This window comes from Odocoileus virginianus, chromosome 21 (assembly GCF_023699985.2).
Source record: "Odocoileus virginianus isolate 20LAN1187 ecotype Illinois chromosome 21, Ovbor_1.2, whole genome shotgun sequence".
NCBI classification, from domain to species: Eukaryota; Metazoa; Chordata; class Mammalia; order Artiodactyla; family Cervidae; genus Odocoileus; species Odocoileus virginianus.
The window spans coordinates 44,376,248-44,394,495 of record NC_069694.1 but is presented as its reverse complement, the minus strand read 5'-3'; the positions used below and the strand labels follow the sequence as shown (position 1 = coordinate 44,394,495).

The 18,248-nt window shown below is 39.8% G+C and overlaps 1 protein-coding gene across 1 annotated transcript in view; it reads left to right on the top strand.

The window, feature by feature from the left end:
* The first annotated feature begins 1,439 nt into the window (after nucleotides 1-1,439).
* Nucleotides 1,440-18,248, top strand: part of ARHGEF38 (Rho guanine nucleotide exchange factor 38) — a 140,844-nt gene continuing 124,035 nt past the window's right edge. The window contains exon 1 of the mRNA XM_020901215.2: nucleotides 1,440-1,771. Within this exon, the coding sequence (XP_020756874.2) occupies nucleotides 1,576-1,771 (196 nt within the window). The 5' untranslated portion in view covers nucleotides 1,440-1,575. The remainder of the gene's footprint in view (nucleotides 1,772-18,248) is intronic.

Below are 18,248 nucleotides of genomic sequence, written 5' to 3'. Positions count from 1 at the left end.
TGTATATATAATAGTAGAATACGACTGAGACATTTTTAATGTGAAAAGAAAAAAGAGCTCATTTTACCTCTTAGCAGTGAATGTGCCTTGAGAAGCATTTATTAAATGTATTTGTGAGGGCTTGTTAAAAAAGACTATCAATTATATTAAATACAAGCCATTCAATATGCCAAGCTATATATAGATGTCTCTATAGTGGGTGAAGATTTGTCATTTATCTTTTAAGATAATTATGCAAATTGTATTCAGCCCACACACTCAGAGTTGGAAATTTCTTTTTTTCTCTTTTTCTTCATTTTAAAATCTTGTCTAACAAGAATTAACCACGATTTGAAATGGGCAGCACAAAGCTAGATTTTGGCGGTCCCTTTACAACAAAAAAGGAATCTATCTTTCTCCTTAGGGTCCCTCTTTTCTTTAATGAGTGCATACAAAACACTCTGCACTTTCCCAGAGCTTCAGAGAACTTCCCCCTTGAGAAATCTCAGAAAATACGAGGAAAAACAACTTCAAAAAAAAATGAAAGGCCCATCACTATTTGCCTCTCTACCCTCCCCCTTCCCCAGACCTTTCCAATTTCTAAGTGACTTTTCTCACTTTCAAACCCTTCCCCTCCTCTCATTTTCCCAAGGTCAGCTGCTTTTCTCCAACACTCCATCTGCGAAAGGGAGAGAAAAGATCCTTCCGACATCACACGTGGGCACAGTGCTGATTTTCCCCAGGACCGGGACATAGAAGGATGGGCCTGAGGCTGTGACAGGACTTATTTCAACCTAGGGCAGCACGTGGAAAGCAAGATACTGAAAAGGCTCCAGGTCTTCCCCACAATGCCAAGTGCCCGATCCCTCGCCAATGTAAACCCTTGTTTTCTCAGGAATGTGGATCAGGGTTTGGCACCTATGTTTTTAGCAAATAATCTGTGAGTGCTCAGTGTTCAAACGCAGAAGCATGACTTTGAGTGAGCACAATGATCCTTTAAAAAAAAAAATCTGTCTCCAATGTTGTGATGTAAATGCAAATTCTCACGGCCCCACACAAGCCCCATGGTCACACGTGGGTGACTCTAGCTGAAAGTCACATAGGAGCTCAACCTGCCTCCAGGCAGCAGAAACAGCTCCGCGTCCCAGCGCACCCGTCCACACCCAGAGGCGCGCACTAAACCCAGAAGCCGCAGGTTGCACAGGCGTGCTTCCCCTCCTCCCGCCTCACCTTATTCACTTTCCCCACCCCCCGCACCCCCAGCCCTCGCCCCACACAATGGGATTTTTGTTTGCTTCAGCAGCGTGTGACGGCGGCAGAGTCCCTGCTTTGCCTAGCTTGGTGGAGCAGGTCTCTCAGGTAACAGGTGGCAGCTTCCCCTGTTGGATTCTAGGTATAAAAAAGAATGACCTCATAGGGGTGGAGCCCTGGGACTCCGTGGAGGTGGCAGTCACAGACAGGTCACCCTGGAGAGAAGCCGGGTGGTTGGAAGGAGGCAGTTAAACTCCTCAGGCCGGGGTTGTAACCTTTACCCCATGGAGGCCCTTTAGCCGCCAGCGACTGCCCACCGGCCTCTTGAGGTGGTCTCAGCCTCCGATGGAGCCCAAAGAAGCTCCCGGGAAAGAAAACATGGGCACCAGGAAAAAGAATCTGCCCTTCCTGAGGTCCAGGCTCTATATGCTGGAGAGAAGGAAGACTGACACTATGGTTGAGAGCAGTGTTCCTGGGGACCACTCTGGTACCTTGAGGAGGAGCCAGTCTGACAGGAGCGAGTACAACCAGAAATTACAAGGTAACCTACAAGAAACCAGTGGGCCCGGGGTTACTGCGCTCCCAGCTCTTTCCTTCCTACTCTTTACAAAGAAAATACTCAAGGCAGAGGAGAAAAGCAAATATTACCTTCCTCTATAAGAAGGAAAGTAAGAAAATAAGAAAAATGAAGGAAATGTAATTCATAAATTATAGTACAAATTTATTATGTCCTTCCAGAGTTGAAGAGCCAATTGTGAATTATTCTTAATACTATCAGGTCTTTTTTTTCCTTTTTTTGTCTGCTACCTTCCGTCACCTTGCTTCTTCCTCCTCCACCCAATTTACGAGGTGGGAAGCACTACAAAGCAAATGATTTAGAACCCTACACAAGATAGTTTATCTCAACAGATAGGTGTGAGATGTCGCACCGGGAGATCTATCCAGGTAATTGCAGTGAACTGTGATTGTGGTTATCTTAAATAGGGGCATGAAAGTACAACCACATCTGTGAAAAATAAGGAATGTTGTAGTCATTGGATAGTATAAAAGGACTTCTTGAAAAATCACATAGGTGATTTTTAGAGTAAATCGAGTAACATCTAAATATGTTAAGAGATGTTTAGCACACTTAGACTGAATGACTTTTAAGGAAATAACTTCAGTTTATTTTGTGATGGTCGTAAGATAATCTGGCACAGTTATTATAACACGTCCTGTTTCAGGTCCTGAATTGCTCTTCCTTCCCATGCACCCTCTCTTTTTCTTCTTTTCTCTTGAAGGTCATTTGTTCTAGTCAACTTCATTTTGATGTGGATATCATGCAACATTTTAATCAGACACCTGTTATGTGATCCCTGGAACTGGTCTATCCCTCTTTGAGGCACGCTGTGTTTAAGGGCTCATTATCCCACCATGAGCTGTCATTCTGGACTGAAAAACTACCATGAAACTAGAAAGACCAATGGGACAAGCTTGTATTTAAAAGGTCCCTTTCATAAAAAAATGTGCTTGGATTTAGTGATGCAAATTAAATAACTTAAATGCATGTAAATTAAATATTTAAGATTCCTGCTATGAGTTCATACTTTTAAAAAAATATAGCTCAGGATTAAAATGCAAAATTGAGTCTTATCAAAAGAATTTTTTTAATAGGGAAGGGGTATTGTTTGAGTTTTGAAATAATTTATTCTCAAGGCTATGGATAAACTGGAAAGCATGCACATTTTTTTTTCATAAACAAAATTTTATTTATTTATTTTTGGGGGGACTTTTTTGCACTCACATAATTTTGAAGCTAATCCAAGATATGATAATGTCAAATATATCAATATCTGTATCTGCAATATCTATAGATATTTCTGCATGTACTTTTAAGTATAAGAAGGTTAAGACAAAAACCGTAACCACAATATGATAATCATACCCTAAACTCTCCAATAATTCCTTAGTATCATCAAAGATCCAGTCAGATGAAAAAACAAAGACATCTCATATATGTAATCAAATTTTAAAATAGTGTTTGTTTAAATTAGGATCCCAGTAAGTTCTGCACAGTGAGATGGGTTACTTTTAGCTCTCTTTTAACATATAGGTTTCCTTTCCTTCTCTCTCCTTGCAATTTATTTGTTGAAGAAATCTGGTGGTTTACCTCAAACTGCTTCACAGTCAGGACTTTGCTAGTTGCATCCATCCCCTCAGTGTTGCAGACAAGCTCCACTGTGGTCTGATCTTCTGTGAGTTGGTGGTCAGATCTAGTGTTGATCAGATTCAGGTTTGATTTTCCCTGGCAAGACTCCTTCATGGGAGCACCATGCTTTTTCACCTGGAGGCTTATAATATCTAGTTCTCTTCTCCTTCTCTGCTCTTAGCAACTGATATTTAGATCTGTTCAGGCATGGCTGATTCTAGCTGCGAACCAGGAAACATAGCATCTTGAAAAAGCTCCCAAGAACTAGATTGCCATTTCTCCAAGGAGACTGTTTCCTTTCAATGAAAGTCGCTCAGTCGTGTTCAACTCTTTGTGACCCTATGGACTATCCAGTCCATGGCATTCTCCAGGCCAGAATACTGGAGTGGGTAGCCCTTCCCTTCTCCAGGGGATCTTCCCAACCCAGGGATCGAACCCAGGTCTCTCACAGTGCAGGCGAATTCTTTACCAACTGAGCTATCAGGGAAGCCCAAAATATCTATCAATTTCAATGGGGAATGGTATTTGAAGAACATGATCTAGGTGCTAGGAGTGTTCCTTACACAGGGTCGTTTTTGCCAAAGGTGAACAACAAGTTAAAACCCATGCTTTAGGTATACACTCAGCCTTTGGAGCCCAAGAAATCACTGGCCACCAGCACGCACTTCTGCTTGAACAGATCTGGATGTGAGAGGAGCTGTTTGCCTGAGGGAAAAGAAAATTACCCTTCCGGGTGGAGCAGGGCCAAACTGTGGGCAGTTGCCTCAGGAGTCTTGGTTCTCCACAAGAGAACATCAAAAGGCCCTGGGAAGGGGGTGACCCCACACTCCTATTCCAGCCTGGGAGAGGCTCCCTGCACACGTCCACTGGGGGGAGCTTGGGAAGCCCAGAAATGGAGCCCAAGGAGGGAACCTGGGGATGGACTCTCTCCCCTTCTTTGCTGGAGCAGCGTGCGTGTGTGCGTGCTCAGTCATGTTCGACTCTTTGTGACCCCATGACCTGTAGCCCACCTCTGTCCGTGGGCTTCTTCAGGCAAGAATAGTGGAGCAGGCTGCCATTTCCTTCTCCAGGGGACCTTCCCATCCCAGGGATCAAACCCGCATCTCCTGTGTCTCCTGTGTGAGCTTTCATAAGCTACCTGAGCCACATTGAGCCACTGGGAAAGCCTAACTGGGGCAGACAGGGCTGCTTTCCTTCCCCAGTAAAGAATGCAAGTTCTAAAGTCACACACATTCTGTTTCCAATCCTGGCACTTCAGTTTACTACCTATAAGACTGAGTAAATCACTGAAAATTTCTGAGCTTCAATTTCTTTGTCTATGAAAGTAAGAAAATTATACTTACCACATAGTGATATTGGAGAATGAAATTAGATGATTACATGAAACATCTAGAATATTGGTTGACACATGGTATGTGCTCCATAAACAGCAGTTATTTTCAGTTTTAGAAATGATGGGTACCATAATGACAGAATAAGACTTGCCCTTTATTAACCCAAATTTTCTAATCTACTAGTCTATTTCAGGCTTTCTTTGTGGCTTAGCTGGTAAAGAATCTGCCTGCAATGTGGGAGACCTGGGTTCGATCCCTGGATTGGGAAGATCCCCTGGTGAAGGGAATGGCTATCCACTCCAGTATTCTGGCCTGGAGAATTCCAAGGACTGTATAGTCCATGGGGTCACAAAGTGTCGGACACAATTGAGTGACTTTTCACTTTCACTTTCAATCTGTTTCAACTCTTTTCTGTCTTTTGAGGAAGAGACCACAAATAAGAAATTCAGGAAAGCCCACTGCTTTATCTCTAACATGTTTCTTCTTTGTGAGAGTCTAGTGAATCTCACTGGATTAGTATCCAGTATCTTTTGATCCAGAGTTTCCATTAGCAGAATAAAAACAGAAAATATTTTTTGCTTTCACTTCCTAAACTTAGCTAAAAGAAAGAAAAGTCTGTGGCCACAAAGTACAGTAGATATTTGTTGGTTATGCTGCAGAAGACTTCAGGCTTCTCATGTTTGCCACTGGAGTTGTGGTTTTTCCATGCTCTGTTGGAAGGAAAGACTCAGGAGTTAATCCACGGTCCTAGACCTGTCAGAGTACAGAGGAGCGAGCACATTAGAGCTGGGAAAGATAGGCTGGCCTCCTGATAAGTAAGATTTTAAAGATGTAATTCAATAAAATCAATGGCTGATCTCTAAAACCTAATAGCACCTTTAGTATGATTCTTCTATAATTGGTTTGGCAGTAATAAGAAGGCATTTCTCATTAATGTTGGAAGCAGTCAGTTCTGTGGTTTGCCCTCTGGTCTGTACTATTCCCACTGTCACACAGATGAGTCCTAAGTCACCTTGTGTGTGTGTGTGCTCAGTTGTGTCTGACTCTTTGTGACCCTATGCACTGTAGCCCGCCTTGCTCCTCTGTCCATGGGCTTTCCCAGGCAAGAATACAGGAGTGAGTTGCCATTTCCTATTCCAGGGGATCTTCCCAACCCAGGGATTGAACCAGCGTCTTGTGTCTCCTGCCTTGGCGGGCAGATTGTTTACCACTAGTGCTACCTGTGAAGCCCTAAGTCACCCTAAGAAGCTCTTTATTATTGCAATGCCAAGAGTTTTTCTTCTGCCTACCTTGGAACTGATAACTCCCCAGGAGACACTGAACAAAGACCTGAGCTGGTTAGAGCCTGCAGACAGATGGCCAGAGCCATCACGAGGTCACAGTGGTTTTCCAGTAGTGGAAAGCAGCTTCAAATTATTTACTGACCATTTGTTGTCCTTCAGTGCTGTTTCACTATCTGAGTAATACAATTCACTGCTCTGTCCCTGTAAGCAAGTTCTCTAGGGTTCTGGAAGATGTTAGATCTGTCTTCAGCATCTCTGGGCTCACCTCTCAACTATACAGTTTATCCGTTCTATTCAGTTTCTGACCAACATCACTTTAGTAGTGTGAATCTTAAGTTGTAATATTTTAAAAACAGTGAGGGGGTGTGAGAGCTACTAAGTTAAACAATAGACCATGATTCCTATGAGAATATCATAGAATCTTTGTAAAAGATTATAATCACATCATTCCTACTAAGCCTTAGGTTGTACAATAATAGATCGATGCTAAGCCTACTGTTAGTGGCTTGTTTTTTCAACAGATTCATCCAGTTAATTAGCACTTATTGAATATGTTATATGGTAAGTAAAAAACAATATGTGCCAGGAATTACAACTACAAAATCAGTAAGAAAAAGCATCTGACCTTTACTCCAAAGGAGCCTTGATCAGGGTTGGGCAGAGACGTTGTTAGAAAACACTGTCACTCAGAAATGATAAGGTGGGAATGGGGTGAAAGTGCAGAATTGGGAGAGAAAGGCATTTTAACATCTTTGTTGAGCTTATCTCTGTCTGAAATAATGGTGTTTGTTTCCTTGTTTATTGCTTATTATTGACCCATTTCCTCTCCCATCTCTTGCCACTCCCACCCCTGCCAGTCGGTACAAGAGGCCCTATCTGTCTCATTAACTGTTTCGTCTTTGTACTTAGAATCATGCCCAGCACATGGGAAGCCCTCAGTAACTTTCAAATAGAATGAATGACTTGAACCATCCGGTCTAGGCAGGAAATCAGTAGGAGGAAAGACACAAAGGCCTGAATTAAGAGCCCTGTGTCTTTGTATGTAAGGATATATGTCTCTGTTCATAAACGAGATTCTTCAATAAAAATAAGCAAATGTATTAGAGATAACAGTGCACAGAATTGCCTTTATGACAAATAATTCTGCCTTTTAGAGCCAATTATAACAACAAAATTTACATCATCTTAGTTTCCAAGCTTGCTCAGCCCCTCACTGGGAGGCATGGAGAGTGATGGAAGCAAGGGAAATTTACAGGCTAGTTGTTAAAAGTTTTTTCTTTGGGAAATGATTTTGTATATGACTGTATGTGTGAACTCTGTATTTGAAACGCACCTCCTTTAAACAGTTACGCACAAGTGTCTGTTAATATGCAGATCATTCATCTATCTAATGTATCTACTGTATGTAGCTACAAATTTAGTTGTATGTGTGTGTGTGTACTTGAGACATATTTCTTTAATGATTGAAACTTTTTATAAAAAGTTTATTGATTAACATTCATCAGCCTTTTCTACAAACCCTATATGATTGATATAGCTGACGTTATTGGTTTCCTTTCAGTGTGGGTGCTATGGGATGAATGTTTAAGTTTCCCCCAATGCATTTATTGAAGCTTACCCCCCAATGTGATGCTATTTGGAGGGGGACCTTTGAGAGGTAATTAGCTCAGGAGGGTGGAGCCTTCATAAACAGGATTAGTGCCCTTATAAGATATGAGAGATTTGCTCCCTCTCTCTCTGCTCTTTGCCATGTGAGGAAGTGAAATGACAGACATCTGTCCACCATGAAGAGGGCCCTTACCAGCACCTTGAACCTTGACCTTGGACTTCTCAACTGTGGGAAACAAATGTTTGTGGTTTAAGCCACGCTATTTATGGTATATTTGTTACAACAGCCCCAAATGACCAAGGTAGTTGGGCAACTACTTTTATCCTCTATGGTTTCAGCAAGCCTCTGGTTAATTTTTTGGCCAATGCATATTTTTGCTTATCAAGTGTCAGGTGAAAGAGTGAGAGTAGGTGAGTTAAATGTCCTCACAGTGGCAGATAACAACACAAAACTCACATCTCCAGTTCATGTTAGTTCTGTGATGCTTTCTTTTTTGCAAAGCCCATCATATCATTTATCATTATGAAAGGATTCATTGCTTGTTTTTATGAAAGCCTGAAATGTTCTTACTGTGGATGTTAATGAACAAACAAATCTTCTGCATGGACTTTATACAGAATAATATATTTTGCAGTATGAGGTAAAATGGCTCAAAGACTAGATTAGACTTGGTCAGATTATGGGAACATTTAATTTGTAATGACTTTTAAGAATGCAAAGTAACTGGTAAGCAAGCAAGAGGAGTTGTTAATACTGGCAGATTTGGTGATTTTTGTTCAAGAAATAATGAAGGGTGGGGTAAAAGTAGTTGGCCAACTGCTTGTTCCTGTTTCTATCCTGGGGCCATGGGTCTTTTTTGTTGCTGCCTTTGTTCTTCGAGTGTAAAGTAACTCATTCCCCTTTACTTGCCTTTAGTGAAATGGGAAGTACTTGGATCGGTAATGTGACACCAACAAAAATAAGGCGTGTTTCACAGTTTGAAGGGCAAATATTTATAAAAGGCAGCCGCTTTATAGCACAAGGAGCTCAGCTTGGTGCTCTGTGATGACCTAGAGGGATGGAAGCGGGGAGTGGGAGGGAGGCTAAAGAGGAAGGGGACATACGTACATACGGCTGGTTCATGTTGTTGTAGAGCAGACACTCACACAACATTATATTCCAATAAAAATCAGATAAAACAAATAAGCTACAGGAAAAAAAAGGCAAGGTACTTTTGAAGCTAAGTAATTTCTCTTTCATCATGTGCAAAGAAATTTTAAAAAGCAAATTTCACTCTCTTTTCCAGTAAAGGCATTTTGCAGTTTTTAGAGGACACATATGAATCAAATAGAGAGAGTCCTAGAAGTCAAGAAAGTTTGAGCTATTCCATTGTGATGGGAAAATTTATTCCTTCTATGCTTAACTGATGTACCTCTAGATATTTCTCCAGGCCAGAATACTGGAGTACATTGCCGGGTGAATTGCCATTCCCTTCTCCAGGGGATCTTCCCGACTTAGGGATCAAACCTGGGTCTCCCTCATTGCAGGCAGATTCTTTACTGCCTAAGCCACCAGGGAAGTCTTATAACTTTCTTAAAACTAGCAAATTCAGCTTCTAGTTGTATTTTTTTGTCCATCACCATGATGGGTATATCAAAACACAAAATGAGAATTAAGAGGGAGGAAGGAGTGAATGGAAGGAAGGAAGAAGAGAGGGAGGGTGGGAGAGAATTCAGATGAGATAAGCATGAGTAGAAATAGAAATCACTTTAAAATAGTGGTAGAGCTGGGGAAGAGATGAGTGAGTGAAAAGCACTCAAGCTATATTCATCTTTGTTTCTGTTGAAACAGGAAAAGTAGAAAATCTTTTTTGTAGAATTACTTTTTCTTGATACCATAATCATACTAACTTCGGTATTTTTGTGGTCATTGTTTCCTGGTGATGATGGAATTATGGCAGGAATTGCTAAACTTGTCAACAGTGTCACCCTGGGAACCAGGCAATACTTGGCTTCAGGCGAGGCTTTAGAGCACCCCCCTATCACCCCCTTTCTACCAAGCAGGTGAGGAGTCCTTGGGGCCCAAGGTTCCTGCCTGCCTGGGATCCTTATTCTCATTTTTAGACTAAGTTCAGGGTATCTAGAACCATGGGATTTTCTGTTCAACAGGCCCAAATACTCGCTCCAAGACCTGCTGGAACCTCTTCCATTTAATCTCTCCTTAGGACAGACTGTAGTTGCAAGTATGCACACGCTTTGACTCTAGGGCCCATTGCTTATGAAGATGTGTCTGGAGCTTGATCATGCTGAGGTGTTCACACCAGGCCTAGCCGACCCCTTGTGGGTGGGGAATGGGTACAAGGAAGGGTAGAGATACAAGCCTCATGACTGGGGAGAAGGATTGTGCCCCCAAGGCCTCCTGCCAGATTTTGGCATGAAACTCTAAGGGACCTGAGAAATCTAAACTTGAACTTGGCCTTCTGGATTGTTATGAAAGTGTATTTATCAAGATATATGTATTTATCAAGAAGGATATAACATATTTAACAATTTTCCAGCTTGATTTACAACTTTTTAATTTGTAGATAAGAGATGTTGGCCTCCATTTATACACTTGCTCCAGGTCCCAAAGGAGGCTGCTTAGTACTGTTGTCTATGTTCAGGACATAGCCTTTCTTCTATACTACGCTGTGGAAAGAGAAAAGGAAGAGAGGGGAAGACAGCATGTCTGTCATCCTCCAGCAGCCATGCCGTGCATGCTAAGTCACTGCAGTCGTGTCCAACTCATTGCGACTCCATGGACCGTAGCCCACCAGGCTCCTCTGTCCATGGAATTCTCCAGGCAAGAATCCTGGAGTGGGCTGTCATGCCTTCCTCCAGAGGATCTTTCCGATCCAGGGATCAAAGCTACAAGTCTTGCATCTCCTGTATTGTCAGGCAGGTTCTTTACCACTAGTGCCACCTGGGAAGCCCTTAGCCAGGGGCATTCACACATTGTTATTTGATCCCAACACTTTATCAGTTCCGGTTTTGTAGTTGAAAAAAATAGATTAAAAAAATGAGGGAGAAAAGACTTTCTCTCTACCTTCCTACATTCAAAAGTTGGATATATGTAATAACAAGCAGATTAACAGGAGAAAAAGTATACAAGTGAATTCATTTTAAATATTATGTACTTGCGGGGGGGTGACTTCATAGGAAAAAAGAAGTAAATACCTCAAAAAAGGTTAGAATCAGAGAGCTTATAAACTATCTTGCTAGAGGAAGGGGAGGAAGAATGTAGATCACATATGGGAGAGTAAATAATTTAAGGAATGATGAACTTAGAAGAAATGCAGAGATAGGTTGGTGATAAAGTCTGTCCAGCTGTGGTTATCACTTCTAGTTTTCTGTCCCCTTGTTGACAATTGAGCTCCTTTTGGAGGATCTGTCTCCCGGCAGATAAGGGGGTGCATAGAAAGCCTCTCCCTGCATTTGCTGCTTTTCAAGTTCTTTCAACTCAAATGACCAAGGTAGCAAATTTGGGGGTGGCATGTCTTGAACTCCTTCAGGTGGTAGAGTTTATATTTGATCACAAGTGCTTTAAATATATGCAAAAATCGAATGTATCTCATTCATTGTCTTACTAGACATGTTGTCTGCGTGGCTTATTAGTAATAAGAAGTCAAAGCACTTTGAGGATTGTGATACATGCTTTGTGATGTGCTGACAACCCTCTGCTACTATGATAAAACTAGATCTGCTAAAATTTTCACTTTGGGATTCACATTCTTTCTCTGGCATTATTGTGACATTCCTCTGCTGGAGTATTGTCGCTATTTAATAAGTGCTATCTCTTGGTTTAATTATCAGGAAACAAAATTACAAAGGTAGGTTAAGCAAATCTGCCCTATTGTAATAGCTTAATCATCTCCTCTCCATTTCCCACTTCCTTGGGTATCTTGACACCATTTCCTTAATTTTATGCCTGTTATCATTTATTTGCATCTCATTAAAATTTAAATATATCTAAAAAATTGAAACCCCTGTTTTATAGCAATGGGTGGTGGCGGCGTATGCACTTGCAGATGAAAAAAATGGAATTATGTGCTGAAAACAAGCAGTTCTTTATCTGGGCAGGTGATATTTCCATAGAATTCTATGTAGTTAGTCTAAATTGTGAGTCTTAAATGCACCAGGAAATAGAATGTTATGATTAAAAGCCTTTGTCCCAGGTTGTTCCAAACAATTTTTTCTTTGATTAATGAGTCAGAGAAGAAATGGAGACTTAGTAATACCTGCACTGAGGCCCATGGAGTAGATATGGTCTTGACAGTCTGACATCTAGCTCTTAAAGAAGAAAACCTAAAGGTCATGTCGTCTAGCTGCTGCTTTAAGTACGCTGAGCCACTGTCCCCCGCACAGAAATTGTCTTTTCTGAATGTTTCTTAATGTTAGGTCTCCAATGTCATTGCAAAAGCTGTTGCAGATTTCTGCTTCAGTCTTTGTTGTGGAATAGTTGATGAAGACATTGTTTATCTCTTTCTGTGCCATCCAGGTTTATTCAAGGAAAACCTTTGGCTCCTCCTACGAATTAGAATATGTTACCTTTCCAGATAAAAACAAGTGATTTATCATGTTTAGCCACCTGAAACTCAGACTCATTTTTGTACCTAATTCCTGGCCTTTGTATCAGCTGCATCTCCCTGCCCCTACTAAAATTTTCTTCCTCCAAATATCTGCAAGAATGGATTCTCATCACTGAGATCTTTGCTCACCATCTGGGAGAGTCATTCCTGACCATCCTACCTGTAGTGATGGGGGGAGGACAGACTTTTCCTTTATTCTCTGAGGTTCTGTGGCTGGGGACCACAAGAGACAGAATAAAAGGAGAAAATGCATGTACATTTTATTTGATGTTAATATTTTTACTTGGCACAGAGGGCTTCACAGAAAGAAGTGAGAATCCCAAAGCAGTTAGACCCAGGGGTTTATATATCATTTTAACAAAAAGTGATAAATTGTGGAAATGTGGCAAGACACAGGAAAAGGGGGTTTGAGCTAGGGGTATTAAATTCTGAAGAAGTGAAAAGGAACATATGAGGGAAACTAATGGAATATAAAGGTTATTTTAGTCATGTTTGTTTGTACAGACTCATTGTGATGTCAACTCCCTATCTCTGGTGATAAGAATTCTCTCCTCTTCCTGATACAGGAAGGGCAGAGAACCCTGCCTGAATGTGGTGCTTCCCAACTCCCTTCAGCTCAAAGTAATGAACATGCCAGTGAGGCATATTTGGGGGATGGTGTTTACTGATCCCCTTCAGTGTCCTTCGCACCAGCACTCTAGAATTATGCTGCTTTATTCTATTGTTGCCTTTCCCTTTCACTTGAATATAATTTTCCTTAGGGGTAGAGAGTTAGTCTCATTTTAACACTTAAGCAGAGATTGGTATGTGGTAGATGCTCAGCCCAAAGACTACTTACTCAATGATTCAAAACTATTCACTGACTCACTACAACTATAATTGATCCTTAGCATTGATATATTGGCTTTTACAATTCTGGCATTCAATTTCCCCACTACTTAATTGGAGTCAGTTTTTGAGTTAACTCCTCTAATTTCCTTTTTTGCAAAAAGAGAGAATATAAATAAATAAATTTAATTAAACAAGAAAATAGAAAAAATTTCTTGGCTAGAGATTAAGAAATCTCAGTTTTATTGAATTTATCCAACAAGCTGATACCTAGTTCATACCAACAAGGTACTAACCAGATCCTGAGAATATAAAGATAAACCAAATTAAACCCAGACTATACAGTGAGACAGTCTGTGAACCAGTAACTGTAGCATTAAGTGCATGAAGTAAAGCTGCAGTTTGGGTTCCTGGATTGCAGATTCTGAGATAGAAATTTGAGTGCAGGAGGTTTATTAGGGAATGTCCTTATGACAACCTGGAGAAAAAAAAGGACAGGCAGAGGACTGAGAGAGAAAGAGAGCTTAGCTGTGGCTTAGTCTCAGTGGAAGCCTTAGCCTACTCTAAGGCAAGTTCTGAAGATGAGATGACCCTTTTTTGTCTCAGTGATCTGGAAGTCCTAGACCGTTATATCACCCTTCAAGTTATTGGATGGGGACACCTTGGGGAGAGGGATGACCTGAGAGGGTACTCTCATCTGAGATGATTCCTAAAAAGGAGCTGTTGGCTGGTGGCACTCCCAGAATAGGGGTAATAAGTCCTTTTTTTCCTGAAGAGGAATTGGTCAGCTCATCACAGCACTGACCTCAAATTAGTGGTTATTATTATATTAGAGACATAAGTAAATCAGTATAGGAATTGTGATGAGAAATAGCTTAATTGGACCTTTAAAATCTCAAAATAAGACGCTAAAATCTGAATCTTGAAATCCAGTTTGGAGTTTTTTGGGGGGAGATGGGAGGGAAGAAGGCATTCCATAAAAAGGGATTAAATATGTCTTGGTACATGGAACAAGGTAATAAAACTGGTTTTCCTGTTTGGGCTTCATAGATGGAAAAGATGATACTAATACCAACTAGCATCTGTAGAAGGCACACAGGAACAATAAGTTATTGTCAAATATTTATAGATAATAAAATGAAGGTTAACAGAAGTGTAGGCACCTGCCAAGTGTTACACAGCTAGTAAGTGGTGATGTCAGAGTTACACTGAGGTCTACTTGGCTCCAAGGTCCATATTTTTTCAACCACTATGAACTCTATTGTTCTAACCTCAGTTTTTAGTAGCACCTCTTTTGTGGTTTGTTTTTAAGGAATAGACTGATTTTGACACAATTTTGAACAATACTCAAAAACATTAAGAGACTCTTAAATTCTACCAGCATATTCATCTGCAATCTTAAATAATCAACAGTGACCAGTCAGTACTTTCCTGTAGCTGTATTTTATGCTTTTCAATAAAATGTTTTATGTGGACTGAAGTTGGAAAGTATGTAATTGCAATGAATAAGGGATACACTTGATAAATTCATTAGAACCTTCTAATATAAAAATATAAACCTGATTTGAATTATCTAGTCTTTGAAAACTACCCCTCCTCACTAACTATAGAGCACAAAGTAGGAGGAGAATGTTTGGTGAAAACTGGGTCAGAATGTTAAACTATATCACTCTTCTGCTTAATATTCCCTTCACTGCTTTTTCATGTTCTCTAGCAGTGGTATCCAAAGAAAGGTATGGGCAGTCCCAGGGATTTTGAGACAATTCATTATAAAAGGAAAAATGAGTTTAGTTTTTAGTCTTATCTTTTGAAAATATCTATTTTTGTCTATTCTTTATAATTATGTAATACATTAATAACAGTCCATGTATTGGAGGTATGGTTAATCCAAACAATTTAACTGACACATGAACAAAAAAGTTTGGGATGAAACTTTGACACGTGCTACAACAGGGATGAATCTTGAAGACATGATGCTAAGTGAAATAAGCCAGACACAAAAATACAAGTATTATATGATTCTGGACTTCCCTGGTGGCCCAGTGGTAAAGAATCTGCCTGCCAATCCAGGAAATGAGGGTTCCATCTCTGGGTCCAGAAGATCTCCTGGAAGAGGAAATGGCAACCCACTCCAGTATTCTCGCCTGGAGAATGCCATGGACAGAGGAGCCTGGCTGGCTACAGTCCATGGGATCACAAAAGAGCTGAACATGACTGAGCAACTAAATAAAAACAAAATTATATGATTCCACATAAAAGAGGTATCTGAGATAGTCAAATACATACAGACAAAACGTGGCTGCCAGAGACTAGGTGAAAGGAGAGTAGGGAGTTAATGTGTCATGGGTCCAGAGTTTTGGTTTGGGAAGATGAAAACATTCTGGAAATGGATGGCAGTAATGATTGCACAACAATGTGAATGTACTTATTGAAGCTTAAAAATGGTTAACATGGTAAATTCTATGTTATGTATATTTTACCATGATAAAAAAATTAGTGAAGCTTGGAGACACCATGTTATAACAGTAAAATAGGTATAAGGCCACTCAACCATGACTATATCTTTCCATCTCTGGCCTGAGGGACAGTTTTACTTCAGATTGTCTTGCCTTTATCCTTGCTATTTCCTCAGCCTGGAGTGTTTTCCCTCATCTTGGTTGTTTTATAAACTCCTATTCACCTTTTCAAGTCTACCTTTCTGTTATTACGCCCCAAATATATTTGAGTGTCCCCTCCTGTATACATTTCTCATATTCATTATTCATTGGTCAGGGTTTCTTAAATTTGATCGAACTTCTCTAGGACAGGAGCATTGGTATCACCAAGCAACACCTAGGGAAGGCTGGCCTGTACTCAATAATCCTGTTTGTTAAGTAAGTGAGTGAGTAAATGAATGAATGAATGAACAGTAAATGCTTGGGTGTGGCCATGAAATCCAGAATGTGTGGTGAAATCCAAAATGGTTACAGGAGGACCTCCCATGGTGGGCTTCCTTGAAGCCAGATCTGAATCACTTCTGCACTGACTTGAGAGTCACAGCCCCTGGGTAGGGATATAACTCACATTAGGGAATAATTTTTTTAATTTTCATTATACTGCATATTTCCCCCCTTCATAGTGTGTTTTCTTGGTCACCATTCACAATTCTGTTATCAGCAAGGGCATGCAAACATCACATGTACCTCATCCTGGGGAACCTATAGATTATCTCTTGAAATTAATCTTATAGTTTTATAACCAAATTTAGATAAAGAAATTAAATTATTTTTGTTCTGGGCTAAGTGAAGATTCTGAGTGATTTCCTTTTTTTTTTTTTTTTGGTTAACAAAATCTATACATCAAAAAATAGAAATAATTTATTTAAAATAAATACTCTCCCAGAGTTTGACTTGCTTGTTAATGTCATACCAATCAGACATTTAAGATGGGCATTCTGTTTTAATGGTGCTACCATTTTTAAAATATTCAAAACAAAAAAATATTTTTAAAATAATACAATTATAATCTCATAGGTGTATTTTCTTCTTTATTCTGAGCATTTCTGTGTAGAAGGAAAATGTTAAATTAAGATATGAAGTTAGATTTCTGTTAATAAATTCTTGGAAAGCAAAGTCAATACTTCTCTGACAAAATTGAAGCTTCATTATATTGCAGTTGCAAATGAAAATTTTTTATGCCTTTGATATTTCATACAGAGAGTATAATTAACATAAAACTGTAGTTAAATTTTTTAAAATGAATTATAAATCAAATAAGATTTTGGACTGGGATAAACCTACCAGAGAAGCTAAGGTCCTGTATCTTTTTTTCCCATACATTCTTATATGTATGTACAAACTACCAACAACAAAAATAAGCATACCAAACAAAACGCTCAAACCACTATTTGATCTTATTTCCAAAATATTCTTCTCTATATTTATGTTTGTGTTCAAACCCTGATAACTTTTCCTATTCTCAGATTATATCATGTATAGGAAGAGCCTTTTCATATACTCACTGTGTATCCTGTGTGAATATATACTATATAATTATATACACTAACTATACAGGCATACTACATTTTCTTGTGTTTCACTTTATTGTCCTTTATAGATATTCCATTTTTTTTCCAAATTGGAGTTTTGTAGAAACCTTGTGTCAAGCAAGTCTATTGGTACCATTTTTCCAACAGCATTTGCTCACTTTTTGTCTCTGTATCACATTTTGGTAATTCTCACAGTATTATTTTAGTTTTTCATTATTATTACATTTGTTATGGTGGTCTCTGATCTTTGATGTTACTATTGTAATTGTTTAGAATGCTAGAAACTGCACTTATACAAGATGGCAAATTAAATCCATAAATGTTGTGTGTGTTCTCACTGTCCCACCGACAGGATGTTCCGCTGTCTCCCTCTTCTCAAGCCTCCCTAATCCTGAGACACAAGGGTGTTGAAAATTAGACCAGTTAATAACCCTACAATGGCCTCTAAATGTTCAAGTGAGGGGAACAGTCACATGAAACTAGATATGATGTCATTTAGTGGGAAGGCATGTCAAAAACAAGCTAGACCTTTTGCACCAAGCAGTTAGCCAAGTTTTCAATGTAAGGGAAAGGTTTTGAAAGAAATTAAAAGTGGAATTCCAGTGAACACATAAACTATAAGCAAGTGAAACAGCCTTAATGCTGAGATGGAAAATGATTATAGTGGTCTGGATAGAAGATCAAACCAGCCACAACATTCCCTTAAGCCAAGGCCTAATCCAGAGCAAAGCTCTAACTCTTCAACTCCATGAAGGCTGATGGAGGTGAGGAAGCTAAAGAAGAAAAGTTAGAAGCCAGCAGTGCTTGGTTAAAGAGGTTTAAAGAAAGAAGTCATCTTCATAATACAAAAGTGCAAGGTGAAGAAGCAGCAAGTGCTGATGTAGAAGCTGCTTAGCAAGCTATTGAGAAAATCTAGCTAAGATAACTACTGAAGGTGGCTACACTAAACAACAGATTTTCAAGGCAGATGAAATGGCCTTCTACTGGAAGAAGATACCAACTAGGCTTCCATAGCTAGAGAGCAGAAGTCAATGCCTGGCTTTAAAACTTCAAAAGACAGGTGGACTTTCTTATTAGGGGTTAATGTACCTGGTAGCTTTAAGTTGAAACCAGTGCTCACTTACCATTCTAAAAATGCTAGGA